The sequence below is a fragment of the Loxodonta africana genome, chromosome 3 (genome assembly GCF_030014295.1).
Source record: "Loxodonta africana isolate mLoxAfr1 chromosome 3, mLoxAfr1.hap2, whole genome shotgun sequence".
In the NCBI taxonomy this organism is placed as follows: domain Eukaryota; kingdom Metazoa; phylum Chordata; class Mammalia; order Proboscidea; family Elephantidae; genus Loxodonta; species Loxodonta africana.
This window is the reverse complement of record NC_087344.1, coordinates 187,280,159-187,295,466: the sequence shown is the minus strand read 5'-3', so window position 1 is coordinate 187,295,466 and position 15,308 is coordinate 187,280,159. Positions and strand designations below refer to the sequence as shown.

Here is a 15,308-nt window from a genome sequence, read left to right as displayed (position 1 = left end):
TAAGCAGTCTCTTGCTGTGTCTGAGTCAGGATTATAGTGACCCCAGTAGTTTTTTTGGAAACCCCCCTGGTGGCGTGGCGGTTAAGAGCTACAGCTGCTAACCGAAAGGTCGGCAGTTCGAATCCACCACGTGTTCCTTGGAAACGCTATGGGGCAGTTCTACTCTGTCCTATGGGATCACTATGAATCAGGATCAACTCTATGGCAGATGGGTTTTTGTTTTGGTTTAGTAGTTGTTTTCGGTAGGAGTCAAGTTTGCAAGCTAGGCAGCCATGTTAGAATTCATCCTTCACAGTCTGACTTTTTAGAGTGGTCCATATTGGGATCTCTTACCCTCTCCTGAGTCTCCCATTATTGTCCACTTGAACTCAAGAGTGAAGGGGTAGAAAGAGTAGTGGGCCAGGTCAAGAGGCTATGAGCCCGGATTGAGATGCACCAGTGGAAAGAACGAAGCCTTTAGAGCATTGGCTCTTCACCTCTGTTTGGGGGACATAGATCTATCTGGGAATCTGAAAGCTATGGACTGTCTCTCAAGGAAAATGCACTATTCCATTGTTTTCGATAAATATTTTTGAGCACCTACTATGTTTTCTGTGAGGTGCTGGCAACACGGTGATGAGCAAAACACAAGTCCCTGGTCTCATGGAACTTAGGGTAATGGAGACAGATCTTAACCAAAGACTCACATAAATACATGTAGAGTTACAGGTATGAAATCCTCCAGAGGAAAGGTACAGGATGCTGGAAAGCATATGCTGGGGCCGGGCCAGTAGTTGGGCAGTCCCTGAGGAAGTGTTGACAGAGCTGAGATCCGAAGCATGAATGATAGTTTTAGTGAAAGGAAGGAGAAAAATCTAGGGAGAGAGAACAGTATGTGGCAGGAGGGAACATCTGGGGGAAGGGAAAGGAAGCCCCAGGAAACCTGGGGCACAAAGACCTTGGGGACGTAGTGTGAGTGGAGTGAGGACGTGGGGACGTGGGGCCAGGCTACTGCAAGGCCTCTGAGCCACAGTGTTAAACATTGTTGCCTTTATCTTAAGTGTTGGGAAGCCATTGTTCATAATGTAAATATTTGATGCACGCGAAAGAATTCTTGCAGCCTACATGCAAGCCTTTAAAACACAGCAATGAAACAAATACCCTTGAACCTAACACCTCACCCCAAACCAGACCTGACCTGTATTGCTGAAGCCTCTTTGTCCCCCCTGTCTCCCTTCCCACTCCCCAGGCGGTAGTTTATAATTTTCTTGAGTTTCCTGACATGATGAGATTTTGGTCTCCAGAGATCACCGGGCTGTGTTGAGCCGCCTGAACAGGAAGGAGACCAGAACGCCTGCAGGGAGACCAGTGAGGAGGAGGAGATTATAATCCCAGGATACACCACCACAGCCAAGGCCTGCCTACATTTTATTTTATTAAACTGCCATGGAAATTAGTTCCTTCACACAGGTTTGATTTCCATCGTCTTAAAAACATAATGGCACTCTCCTAGAAAAAAAAAAGGTCAAAACAAAAAGCTCTAATTCTGCTCAACGATAATGAGAAGGCTCTGCTGGTTTGGCTTAACGAAGAAGTAGAAAATGTGGCTGTACATATGTCCTCACAGCTGGTCTGTTTCAACCTGTCCCCTTGATGGCCACAAAGGCGGAAATCCCTGTGTTACAGCACAAGATCCATGGCGGCAGCACTGCGGTCAAGGCTGGGATTGTATCAAGGAGCACTTGAATTCTCCCGGTTCTTAGAGAGAAGTTGGCGTGACCCCATTTTCCTTTGTCCTCAACTTAGGTCATCTCTGGCGAAGGCTACATCATGTTTATTGTTTCGAGAGGTTTTGAACAAGAAATGTTCAAAGAATCCATGGGCATCCCAGAGGATGGTCATAAGGAGCTTGGTTGGTTGAATTGGAGGCCCAGGCGAAGCCCACCTTTAGAACTGTTTGATAGGGAGAAGTTCATGCGTGGTTGGGCTTTCTGGGAGGCATTTTTTCCCCGTGACTGTGGAGGTCTTTCGTTCAAGGTACTGTAATCATAATTAAGGAGCCCTGCTGGCGCAGTGGTTAAGCACTCAGCAGCTAACCAGAAGGTTGGTGGTTTGAACCCACTAGCCACTCTGCAGGAGAAAGATGTGGTAGTCTGCTTTTGTAAAGATGACAACCTTGGAAACCCAACAGGGCAGTTCGAATCTGTTCGCCAGAGTTGCTTTGAGTTGGAATCTACTCAACAGCAATGGGTATGGGGGTAATCAGCATTATGGGTGTTGTTGGAAAAGTGGTGTAAGGTCTTTTTTCAGGTTGTAGAAAGAAATGGAAATTTGCCGGGGCGGGGGGGGATTTTCTTTTTTTTGTACTTTAGATGAAGGTTTACAGAGCTAGCTTCTCATTAAACAGTACACATATTGTTTTATGACATTGGTTAACAACCCCATGACATGTCAACACTCTCCTTTCTTGACCTTGGGTTCCATATTACAAGCTTTCCTGACCCCTCCTGCCTTCTAGTCCTTGCCCCTGGGCTGGTGTGCCCCTTCAGGCTCGTTTTGTTTTATGAGCCTGTCTAATCTTTGACTAATGGGTGAACCTCGGGAGTGACTTCGTTACAGAGCTAAGAGCATGTCTGGGGGCTGTACTCTTGGGGTTTCTCCAGTATCTGTCAGGCTAGTAAGGCTGGTCTTTTTTTGTGAGTTAGAATTTTGTTCTACATATTTCTCCAGCTGTGTCTAGGACCCTCTATTTTGATCCCTGTCAGAACAGTCAGTGGTGGTAGCCGGGCACCATCTAGTTGTACTGGACTTAGTCTGGTGGAGGCTGTGGTAGTTGTGGTCCATTAGTCCTTTGGACTAATCTTTCCCTTGTATCTTTAGTTTTCTTCATTCTCCCTTGCTCCTGAAGGGGTGAGACCAGTGGAGTATCTTAGATGGCCACTGACAGGCTTTTAAGACCCCAGCCTCTACTTACCAAAGTAGAATGTAGAACATTTTCTTTATAAACTATGTTATGCCAGTTGAGCTAGATGTTCCCCAAGATTATGGTCCCCACAGTCTTCAGCCCAGTAATTCGGTCTCTCAGGGAGTTTGGCAGTGTCTGTGGAGCTTCCATGACCATTGTGCTAGCTTCTCCAGTATTGTGTACCATCTTATCCTTCACCAAAGTTACCACTTATCTGTTGTCTATTAAGTGTTTTTCCATCCCTAACCCTTCCCTCCCTCATAACCGTCAAAGATTGTTTCTTTTTGTGTGTAAACCTTTTCATGAGTTTTTACAGTAGTGGTCTCATACAATATTTGTCCTTTTGTGATTGACTTATTTCACTCAGCATAACACCCTCCAGCTTCGTCCATGTTATGAGATGCTTGGCAGTTTCGCAGATTCGTCATTATTCTTTCTCATTGTGTAATACTCCATTGTGTGTATGTACCATAGTTTATCCACTCATGTGTTGATGGGCATCTAGGCTGTTTCCATCTTTTTTGCCATTGTGAACAATGCTGCAGTGAACATGAGTGTGCATGTCTATTCATGTGACGACTCATTTCTCTAGGATATATTCCTAAGAGTGGGTTTGCTGGATCATATGGTATTTCTATTTCTAGCTTTCTAAGAAGTGCCATATCATTTTCCAAAATGGTTGTATCATTTTGCATTCCCACCAGCAGTGCATAAGAGCACCAATCTCCCTGAAGCCTCTCCAACATTTGTTATTTCCCGTTTTCTTGATTCCGTCCCCGGTAATGTCTGGGTAAGATGATATCTCATTGTGGTTTTGATTTTTATTTCTCTAATGGCTAGTGATTGCCAACATTTCCTTATCTGTCTGTTATCCACTTTAATGTCGTCTTTGGTGAAGTATCTGTTCATTTCCTTTGCCCATTTAATTGAATTATTTGTCTTTTTGTTGTACAGGTGTTGAATTTTCCTGTAGATTTTAGAGATTAGACCTTTGTCTGATTTGTAATAGTCAAATTTTTTTTCCAAGTCTGTAGGTTCTTTTCACTGTTCTGGTGAAGTTTTTTGATGAGCGTAAGTGTTTAATTTTTAGAAGATTCCAGTTATCTAGCTTATTTTCTAGAGGTTGTGTGTTATTGGTTATGGTCTGTATCCTGTTAATGCTGTGTGTTAGGGCCTTTCGCGTTGATCCTATTTTTTCTTCTATGCACTTTATAGTTTTGGGTTTTATATTTACATTTTTGGTCCATTTTGAATTAGTTTTTGTGTATGATGTGAGGTATGGGTCCTATTTCTTTTTTGTTTTTTTTGCAGGTGGACATCCAGTTTTGCCAGCACCATTTGTTAAAAAGACTGTCTTTTCCCCATTTGATGAACTTTGGGCCCTTGTCAAAGATTGGGTGACTGTAGGTGGATGAATTTACAGCTGGGGTTTTTTTTTTTCTCAATTCTGTTCCATTGGTCAACATATCTGTCATTGTACCAGTACCAGGCTGTTCTGATGACCATAGCTGTATAGCAGGTCCTGAAGTCAGGTAGTTTGAGTCCTCCTACTTTATTCTTCTTTAGTAGAGCATTACTTATCCAGGGCTTCTTCCCTTTCCATATAAAGTTAATGATTAGTTTTTCCATCTCTTTAAAAAATGTCATTGGTATTTGGATTGGGATTGCATTGTATTTGTAAATTGCTTTGGGTAGAGTTGTCATTTTCACAATGTTGAGTCTGTCTATCCATGAGCATGGTATATGTTTTTCCATTTATGCAGATCTCTTTTGGTTTCTTGCAGTAGTGTTTTGTAGTTTTCTTTGTATAGGTCTTTTATTACCCTGGTTAGATTTACTCCTAAGTTTTTTTTTTTTTTAGGGGCTATTATAAATGGTATTGTTTTTTGATTTCCTTTTGTTTTCTGACTGATTTTTTTATGTTGATTTTGTATGCTGATATTCTGCTGAATCTATTAGTTCCACTAGTTTCCTTGTGGAGTCTTTTGGGTTTTCTATGTATAGTATCATATCATCTGCAAACAGGAACAGTTTAACTTCTTCATTATCAATTTGGATGCCCGTTATTTCTTTTTCTTGCCTTATTACTCTAGCTAGGACCTCCAGCATGATGTTAAATAGGAGTGGTGATAAAGGCCATCCTTGTCTTGTTGCTGTTCTCAAGGGGAATATTTTCGGCCTCTCCATTATGATGTTGACTGTTGGTTTTGCATCGATGCCCTTTATTATGTTGAGAACTTTCCTTTCTATACCTATGTTATTGAGAGTTTTTATCAGGAATGGGTGTTTTACTCTGTCAGATGCCTTTTCTGCGTCGATTGAGATGATCATATGATCCTTTTATTTATGTGGTAGATTATATTGATTAATTTTCTAATGTTGAACCATCCTTGCATACCTGGTATGAATCCTACTGTATCGGAGTGTGTTATTTTTTTGGTGTGATGCTGAATTCTACTGGCTAGAATTTTGTTGAAAGAATTTTTGCGTATATATTCATGATACTTGTCTGTAATTTTCTTTTTTTGTGGTGTCATTGCCTGGTTTTGGTCAGGGTTATGCTGGCTTCATAGAATGAATTCGGAAGTATTGCTTCCTTTTCTGTGTTCTGAAATAGTTAGAGTAGTAGTGATGTAAGAAGAGATGGAAATTTTTGTGAACTTGTTAATGCCCTTAAAGATGGGTGTGCCAGGAACATCAAGGCCTTGTTAATTATCTTTGGAAGAAGATCGTAGAGCCTGGTCTAGGTCAATTCCCTGAAAATCGGCCCTCCTAAAGTCTGTTCTCCAGAAGCCCCTCAGTCCTGTCTCTTCCGCTGCCCTCAGTCTTCAGTGCTGCAGCAGCAGAGCACAGGGCAGAGTACATTTCCTTTAAATACTGTTATGATGACAGAATAAAAACTGGTCAATTAAGACTAGGGAGCTTAAAGAAAAAAAGTAAATTCAGCATATGGGTTGTTTAGTAAATTGGTTATTCAGAGAATTGGCCATTTGGCAAATTGGCTTTCTGCAAATTGGCTGTTGGTGGAATTGCTGCTTCCCCCTGGAAACACTGCAGAACTCTGGCCGAGCTGCCTTAGAGCCTGCCTTGTTCCCTCTGCTTCCTCCTTGCTGCAGAGATGGGGGCGTTGGCTTTGCAGGAAGCTGGGACTGAGCCCAGCCACTTGCAGGGGAAGAGGAGGTGAGAGTGGGTGAGAGGCCCCCATTTTGGATCTTAACTCAGCAGAACCCAAATATTGGCCAATAGCTAAACCTCTCTGTGCTGGGTAGGGCCAAACCAGAAGTCAGTCAGTTGCTTATGTGTAAGACCAATCTAGGCTAGGAAATATTAAGAGTTTAAAAGTGTCAAGATGTAATGCATAAAGCCATAGTTGTATAGATCACGTCGTAGGATTGCTATGAGACTGACTGCATTAACTGGTTAAATGCAGTCAGCCTCTTAGCCAATACTTAGTCAGTATTGTTTTGACATTATTACTAATATTATGTCATTGTTATATGATGACGCCTACTAACACAATGCCTGGCACATTATAGATATTTGATAAATTCTATTTTTCTTCTTTCATTTACTAGGTTACTTTGGTTGGTTCGTTATAGGCACTTAATCACTTCTGGTGACCTCTGTTCCTTCTGGGGGTACTTGACACAACTTAAAAAAACAGTTTTAGTCATTACCATTAATAAATGTACATGAGCATAAGTACAGGCTCAGGGCATTAGTCAGTTAGTTGGGCAATTCTCTACTCTGTCTACAGCAAGCCTTAAACCAACAATGACAACAACAAAAAAACGAAAACGGTTGCCTTGGAGTCACTTCTGACTTACAGTGACTCCCATGTGTTACACGGTAGAACTGTGCTCCACAGGGTTTTCATGGCCGTGACCTTTTGGAAGTAGATCACCAGGCCTTCCTTCCGAGGCGCCTCCGGGTGGTCTGGACTGCCAGCCTTTCAGTTAGTAGCCCAGTGCATAACCATCTGCGCCACCCAGGGGCTCCTTACAAAAGGCCTTACGGGCCATCAAAGCAAGTGACGTTATAGTGGGAAGACCCTAAGAATTTTGAAAATTTATGTTGATAATTGCAGTAGCTGTTTCAGTGGAATAAAAAACTCTTAAAGAATTGAAGAGAAACGACAACAAAAAAGGAGGACGAGGACAATAAATTTGTGCCTAGCAACTCAATGAATTGCTTATTATGTATTTTCTAGATATTAGAATGAGAACATGAGTTTATTTATGTGCATGTTGTTTTCTAAAATAATGCTCTACTACTTAAAAATAACTCAGTCCTTCTTACTTCCTTTGATATTATGTTACAAATTGTTTAAGTGGCCTGCGTTCACAGGCAGTACGTTTTTGTGGCAGTATCACTCTATGAGCAAATATTGAAGCAGTTTGCAGACATCTGCTTTACAGTAGGGAGATAGACGATCCCAGTGGATGTAGCCCATATGTGTAGTGAAATGATACACTGGAAGACTGTTGTTGCGAATATGCATCCCTGCACATAGTAAGATTAAACAGAAGATCCATCATAAGCCAAATTAATAATTATGAAGCCAGACTAGCAGTTATTTTTGGTTAAAAAGCAAGAATACAGGGATTGGAAACTAAAACCAACTCAGTAACCCTGATGATAATGCGTCCTTCCCCATAATTGGGGAAGTCCAGCCCCCTGAGGGTGCACAGAGAGCCAGAGCTTGGCAGTGTTTGTGGAAGCCAGACTTCTGAGCGTACTGTGTCAGAGGCCTCAGTAAACTCTGCTTCATGAATATCTAATTTTAGATGGTAACTCTTAATATTTAGAAGGTTACTAGTAAGTAGCCCTTGGTTGTATGTACACATGAAGGATTGCCTTTGGTGTTTGCATTTGGGATTACTGTACAGCCCATCAGGAGACACTCACAGGCCCCTGGGGAGGTCAGCCATTCTTTATAGAAAGAACACCCCTGCATCAGGAGGACCACTGTGTGCTCGGGAGTGCCATTCTGTATAGGGAAAATACAGGAAAGGGGGGCACGAATGAATTAACAGTGAAGGATTAAGGGTGATTTTTATTTTCTTGTGTTTGGCTGTCTGAATTTTTCTGCAATAAACCCATTACTTTTGGTTAATTTTTAAAAGAGCTTCATCTAACTGTCAAGTCCCTACAATAGAACAGCAAAAAGGTTTACGTCACCACCTCACAACCCTGTGGGAGTTAAAACAATTAGTGAGGGGGAGATGAAACGCTTATGAATAAGACTGTCTGCCGTTACTTGAGCTGCTAAAATGAAATGACAGTAGCAGTTGTTCTTGTGTCAGGGCATACGCTGACCCTCTGTGTGAGAAAGCAATTTCCCCTTTCTGCTTCTCCATCACATCCTACGTTAGATTCAGCCGAGTGGGAGAGCAGCAGTACAGCCTCCCCTGCACAGTAGCTGTGAGTAGAACCTTCTGGACCATTCCCAAACACGGGCTAAAGGCAGTGGGATTGTTAAGCCTGAAGGGAAGAAGGCACAGGTAAGACAAAACTCATTTTGTTTAAATGGGGAATAGGACAGGAGGAGATGGGCTGGAATTGCTACAGGAATTTTTTTTTTTTCTTTTTTTTTGAAACTTTTAAAATTGTACTTAAAACATAATAACTGAATGAATGATTGGGAAGCAAACATGCATGTAGACACCATCCAAGTCAACAAGTAGAGCCTTGCCAGCACCCCAGAATATTCCTTCCCAGCCAAAACCTTCTCCTTCCTCCCTAGAGGTAACCACCATCTTATCTTTTATGCGGTTCAGAATTTAGTTTAGCCCTGGCTTTGGCTTTATACCTGGTTTTAGGCAAGTAGAGTCATACAATATGTACATGGCTTCTTTCACTCCATATCCTATTTGTATCATTACCTACCTTATTGTGTTTGGTTACAGTTCTTTCATTTTTGTTGCCGTATGATATTCCATTGTAGGAATATGGTACCATGTATTTATCTGTTTTACTTCTGATGGACATTTGGGTTGTTTCCAGTTTGGGACTGTTATGAACAATGCACTATGAGCTTCTTGTACATGTATCCTGGTGTACTAAGCACTTTTCCCTGGGGTATAGATCTAGGAGTGAAATTCTGAATCATAGAGGGTATATATCTGCACCTTTCCTAGATAATGGCAAACTGGTTTCCAAGGTGGTTCACTGTCCTTCCAGCATGGCTAGGAGTTGCTCTGCATCCTTGCTCCCACCTGGTCTGCTTAGATGTTGCAATGTAGTGGATAAGCAGTGGTACCTCACTGTGGCTTTAATGCACATTTCACTAAAGTAGTGAGGTTGAGCATCTTTCCCTGTGTTTATTGATATCTTTAATTCCTCTTGTGAGCTTCCTGTTCAACTGCTTTGTCCATTTTTTCCCTACTGAGTTGACTGTTATTCATTCAGCTAACCAACTCTCTGAAGGTCATTGCGTAGCGGGGCTATGGGGACGTATAAACCACATTCCCTGCCCCAGAGAGAAGACTAATACATAATATTGTGATGATTATTGAGACATTCATCTTCTCCATCGGACTGGCTGTTAGCTGAAGGACTGGGCCCCTTTTTCTGTCATATTCTCAGTGCTTAACATGGTATCTGGCATATTAGGTGCTTCATAAAGTTTGTGTGTGTGTGTGTGTGTCTGTACTTCAAGTGAAAGTTTACAAATCAAGTCAGTCTCTCATTCAAAAACTTATATACACACCTTGCTATGTACTCCTAGCTGCTTTTCCCCTAATGAGACAGCACACTTCTCTCCACCCTGTATTCCCCATGTCCATTCAGCCAGCTCCTGTCTCCCTCTGCCTTCTCATCTCACCTCCAGACAAGAGTTGCCCACCGAGTCTCATGTGTCTACTTGAGCCAAGAAGCTCACTCCTCACCAGTATCATTTTCTGTCTTATAGTCCAGTCCAATCCCTATCTGAAGAGTTGGCTTTGGGAATGTTTCCAGTCTTGGGCTAATAGAAGGTCTGGGGACCATGGCCTCTGGGGTCCCTCTAGTCTCAGTCAGACTATTAAGTCTGGTCTTTTTATGAGAATTTGAGGTCTGCATCCCACTGATCTCCTGCTCCATCAGGAATTCTGTGTTGTGTTACCTGTTAGGGCAATCATCATGGTAGCCGGGCACCATGTAGTTCTTCTGGTCTCAGGCTGATGTAGTCTCTGGTTTATGTGGCCCTTTTTGTCTCTTGGGCTCATCTTTACGTTATGCCTTTGGTGTTCTTCATTCTCCTTTGCTCCAGGTGGATTGAGACCAATTGATGCATCTCAGATGGCCACTTGCTAGCATTTAAGACCCCAGACCCCACTCACCGAAGTGGGATGCAGAATGTTTTCTTAACAGATTTTATTATGCCAATTGACCTAGATGTCTCCTGAAACTTTGGTCCCCAAACCCCTGCCCCGGCTGCTCTGGCTTTCAAAGCGTTCGGTTGTATTCAGGAAACTTCTTTTGCTTTTGGTTTAGTCCAGTTGTGCTGACCTCTCCTGTATTTGTGTGTTGTCTTTCCCTTCACTTAAAATAGTTTTTGTCTATCTAATTAGTGAATACCCCTCTCTCTCACCCCCCCAACCCTGTAACCATCAAAGAATATTTTCTTCTGTGTTTAAACTTCTTCTCGAGTTCCTATAATAGTGGTCTCATGTAATATTTGTCCTTTTGCAATTGACATTTCACTCAGCATAATGCCTTCCAGATTCCTCCATGTTATGTTTCATGGATTCATCATTGTTCTTAATCATTGCGTAGTATTCCATTATGTGAATATACCATAATTTATTTATCCATTCATATGTTGATGGGCACCTTGTTTGCTTCCATCTTTTTGCTATTGTAAACAGTGCTGCAGTGAACATGGGTGTGCATATATCTGTTTGTGTGAAGGCTCTTATTTCTCTAGGATATATTCCAAGGAGTGGAATTGCTGGATCGTATGGTAGTTCTATCTCTAGCTTTTTAAGGAAGTACCAGATCAATTTCCAGTGGATGTACCATTTCATATTCCCTCCAGCAGTGTATAAGTGTTTTCAGTCTCTCCACAACCTCTCCAACATTTATTATTTTGTGTTTTTTGGATTAATGTCAGCCACAGGTGAGATGGTATCTCGTAGTTTTGATTTGCATTTCTCTAATGGCTAACGATCATGAGAATTTCCTCATGTGTCTGTTAGCCGCTTGAATGTCTTCTTTGGTGAAGTGCCTGTTCATATCCTTTGCCCATTTTTTAATTGGGTTGTCTTTTTATTGTTGAGTTTTTGCAGTATCACGTAGATTTTAGAGATCAGACGCTGATCGGAATTGTCATAGCCAAAAACTTTTTCCCGGTCTGTAGGTAATCTTTTACTCTTTTGGTGAAGTCTTTGGATGAGCATAGGCATTGGATTTTTAGGAGCTCCCAGTTACCTAGTTTCTCTCCTGGTGTTTGTGTATTGTTAGTAATGTTTTGTATACTGTTTATGCCATGTATTAGGGCTCCTAGCATTGTCCCTATGTTTTCTTCCATGATCATTATTGTTTTAGATTTTATATTTAGGTCTTTGATCCATTTTGAGTTAGTTTTTGTGCATGGTGTGAGGTATGGGTCTTGTTTCATTTTTTTGCAGATGGATATCCAGTTAGACTTCGGGGTCTTTGTCAAATATTAGCTGTTCATATGTGAATGGATTTACGTCTGGATTCTCAATTCTGTTCCATTGGTCTATGTATCTGTTGTTGTACCAGTACCAGGCTGTTTTGACTACTGTGGTGGTATAACATGTTCTAAAATCAGGTGGCATGAGGCCTCCCACTTTGTTCTTCTTTTTCAGTAATGCCTTAGTTATCTGGGGCCTCTTTCCCTTCCATTTGAAGTGGGTGATTTGTTTCTTATCTCATTAAAAAATGTCGCTGGTGTTTGGATCAGGATTGCATTGTATCTATAGATCGCTTTGGGTAGAATAGACATTTTTACAATGTTGAGTCTTCCTATCCATGAGCAAGGTATGTTTTTCCGCTTATGTAAAGTCTCTTGATTTCTTGCGGTAGTGTCTTATAATAGTTTTCTTTGTATAGGTCTTTTACGTCTCCGGTTAGATTTATTCCTAAGTATTTTATCTTCTTGGGGCCTATTATAAATGGTATTGATTTCGTGATTTCCTCTTCAACGTTCTCTTTGTTGGTGTAGAGGAATCCAACTGATTTTTGTATGTTTATCTTATATCCTGATACTCGGCTGAACTCTTCTATTTCAGTAGTTTTCTTGAGGATTCTTTAGGGTTTTCTGTGTATAAGAGCATGTCATTTGCAAACAGAGATACTTTTACTTCTTCCTTACAATCTGAGTGCCCTTTATTTCTTTTTCTAGCCTAATTGCTCTGGTTAGGACCTACAGCACGATGTTGAATAAGAGTAGTAATAAAGGACATCCTTCTCTGGTTCCCGTTCTCAAGGGGAATGCTTTCAGACACTCTCCATGTGGGATGATGTTAGCTGTTGGCTTTGTATAAATGCCCTTTATTATGATGAAGAATTTTCCTTATATTCCTATTTGGCTGAGACTTTTAATCATGAATGGGTGTCAAATGCCTTTTCTGCATCAATGCTTGATAAAGTTTTGTTAAATGATCGAATGAGGCAGTTTCAGTGGAATATGTAGGTGCTCTAGTTAAGGGTAAGTGCTGAATAACAGAGAAGCACAACATAAGGAACCCCCTACCAGAGTGGGAGAAGGCTTTACTAGGAGGTAAGAGTTGAAGCAGGTCTTGAAAGACTACTAGGAGCTCACCAGAAGCAGTAGAGGGAGTACATTTTCTAGTCCAAGGAATCAGGCAGACAAAGGCACAAAAGGGAGAGAGTATGGCCTACTGAGAAATTTGAAATTTGGGATGACTAACAGGGTGGACTGGATTCCTGGGTGGTGCAAATGGTTACATGCTCAGCTACTAACCGAAAGGTGGATGTTTCAATCTACCCAGAGGCACCTCAGAAGAAAGGCCTGGCGATCCACTTCCAAAAGATGACATCCATTGAAAACCTCCTGGAGCATAGCTCTCCTCCCACACAGACCAGGTTGGCTCCATGGCTACTGGTTGGTAACTCGGTAGATGGAATGAGAGGTCAGTGGTGATTGGTTGGTTGGTTGATAACTGGGTAGATGGAATGAGAGGGCAGTGGAGATTGGTTGGTTGGTAACTGGGTAGATGGAATGAGAGGGCAGTGGAGATTGGTTGGTTGGTTGGTAACTGGGTAGATGAAATGAGAGGGCAGTGGGGATTGCTTGGTTGGTTGGTTGGTAACAGGGTGGAAGGAATGAGAGGGCAGTGGAGATTGGTTGGTTGGTTGGTAACTGGGTAGATGAAATGAGACGGCAGTGGGGATTGCTTGGTTGGTCGGTTGGTAACAGGGTGGAAGGAATGAGAGGGCAGTGGAGATTGGTTGGTTGGTTGGTAACTGGGTAGATGAAATGAGACGGCAGTGGGGATTGCTTGGTTGGTTGGTTGGTAACAGGGTGGAAGGAATGAGAGGGCAGTGGAGAAAGGCTCAGCTGCAGATGATGCTGTGAAGGAACTGCCTTGTAAACCTCATAGGCAGTGGGGATAAAATTGAGATTAAACAGAAAAATGAATTTCTCACAGGTAACTGGGATTGTCTGTAGAATTTTTTCCTAAACATCTTGAACAAACTAGAGCAGTTATATAAACCTGATCATGAAATAAATTGAATTTTTCTCCTCTAAATAACAAACAAAAGTGGGTATTATGACATGGAATTTGAAATAATTTAAACGCTAGTTTTTGTTTTTGTTTTTTAAACAATGGTGTAACTGGGACGAATGGAGAGTGGTGGTGAAGGGTAGGCTTTCCCCAGTCTGACCTGGATGTAACAGCAGTGTGGCCTTAGGCAAGCCTCTGTTTCCACATCTGTAAGATGGGAATAATGCCTCCCCAGTAGAGCTGTTGTGAGGACTAAATGCGATAACGCATGTAAAGTACTTAACTCTTGCCTGAATAGATGAATCGTGCTGGTGGCCTGAGATAATTTTATAATATAGATCCCAAATTGTACACTGCTGTTATTATTACCTTGCTACTATTACTGGCTGGTATCCCTTTACCTCAGTTTCTAATACGCTAGGAATGTTAATAGATAGTCTATGACCGGGACATTTAGTCATTTAAGAGCTGTGCTCCCCGCCCCCTTTTACCTTGAGAGAGGCATCATCACATTATCGCCGCGACAGGGAGACCTGCGAGCAGAGCCTCACGCTGCTTCTCCAGTGCTGAGGCTTCACTGTGTCTTTGTTTTCCTTCTGCTTTATCCCACGTATTCCTGAGAGGGCTGTGAGGGGAATTATGAGCTCAGTGAAGTTGTATTTATAGCTGTTTTCCTAAAGAAATAATACGTTCCCCACTCTTACGCAAGAAAGGGATCAGATCTGTAATCGGCGCCGTGAAAGCGGAGGGTTCACACTAGATTTGCCTAAACTCCTCCTCTTGGCCAAACTTTCCGAAGGGGAAGTCTTTCTGAGGAAACGAAAGCGAAACTGAACTGGAGCCATTTTCGTAGTTGCGGCCCTGCTCTCAGGGCTGGCCCCGGGAGGTATTTCCTGTCCCAACGGCCCCCAGGTGCCCCTTGCTTACGTGAAACAGCAGTTGGGAGCCCGGGCCGCTGCCGCTCCCAGAGGTTTGCAAGGCTGAGCCCGGGGGAGGAGGGTCGTGCTGCCGGCTGGCAGGCAAGGGATGCCTGGGGCGGCGTGATGGACCCGCGACAGGTGATCTGGCGACAGGTGAGCGGCGACCGGCCACACAGACCCATGGGATCGCTCCAGAAGGGGACCCTGTCTCTGGAGCCTTGGACTGGCCCTAAAACATCACGTGAATTTGGTGCTTTAGTCCATGACATATGCGTGTTGTTTTAAAGTGTTTTCATTTTGCTCTTTTTCTTGCTGAGTAAAACTGCCGTTCTAGGAATTTGTACCATGCTAAGTACTCTGCTGCATTGAGCGAAGTGCGGAGGAGCGCTTGTGTGGAAAATGCGCCCAAGTCTGAGTAGCCAGCCTGAGGTCACGTGAAAGCAAACACCCCTTTCTCATTGTCTCTAGGTCCCTTTGCTGCCCCTGCCTGTTTTTCCACCTCCTGAAGGGTTTGGGGAAATTATAAGTAGCTCTGTAGGAGAAAGTTTATAGCAGCATTATTCATTATTACTAAAAACTGGAAAAACTAATTGTCCTTCACCAGCTGAAGTGATAAACTGGGATAGCATCCAAACAAAAATGGAGTACTGCTCAGCAATAAAAAGGAACAGACTACTGTATTGGCAACACCGTGGATGAATCTCAAGTGTAGTAGCTAAGCAAAAGGGGCCAGACTCCAAAGGC

The 15,308-nt window shown here is 42.5% G+C and overlaps 1 protein-coding gene across 5 annotated transcripts in view; it reads left to right on the top strand.

Annotated features, from left to right (window-relative positions):
• Positions 1-15,308, top strand: part of ADAR (adenosine deaminase RNA specific) — a 59,613-nt gene that overhangs the window by 15,961 nt on the left and 28,344 nt on the right. The window contains exon 1 of one of the 5 annotated variants that reach the window (XM_064282648.1): positions 14,610-14,717. The exons of the other annotated variants lie outside the window; for them this stretch is intronic. Within the exon in view, the coding sequence (XP_064138718.1) occupies positions 14,688-14,717 (30 nt within the window). The 5' untranslated portion in view covers positions 14,610-14,687. Of the gene's footprint in view, positions 1-14,609; positions 14,718-15,308 lie in introns of those variants that run through there. 5 annotated transcript variants of the gene reach the window in all.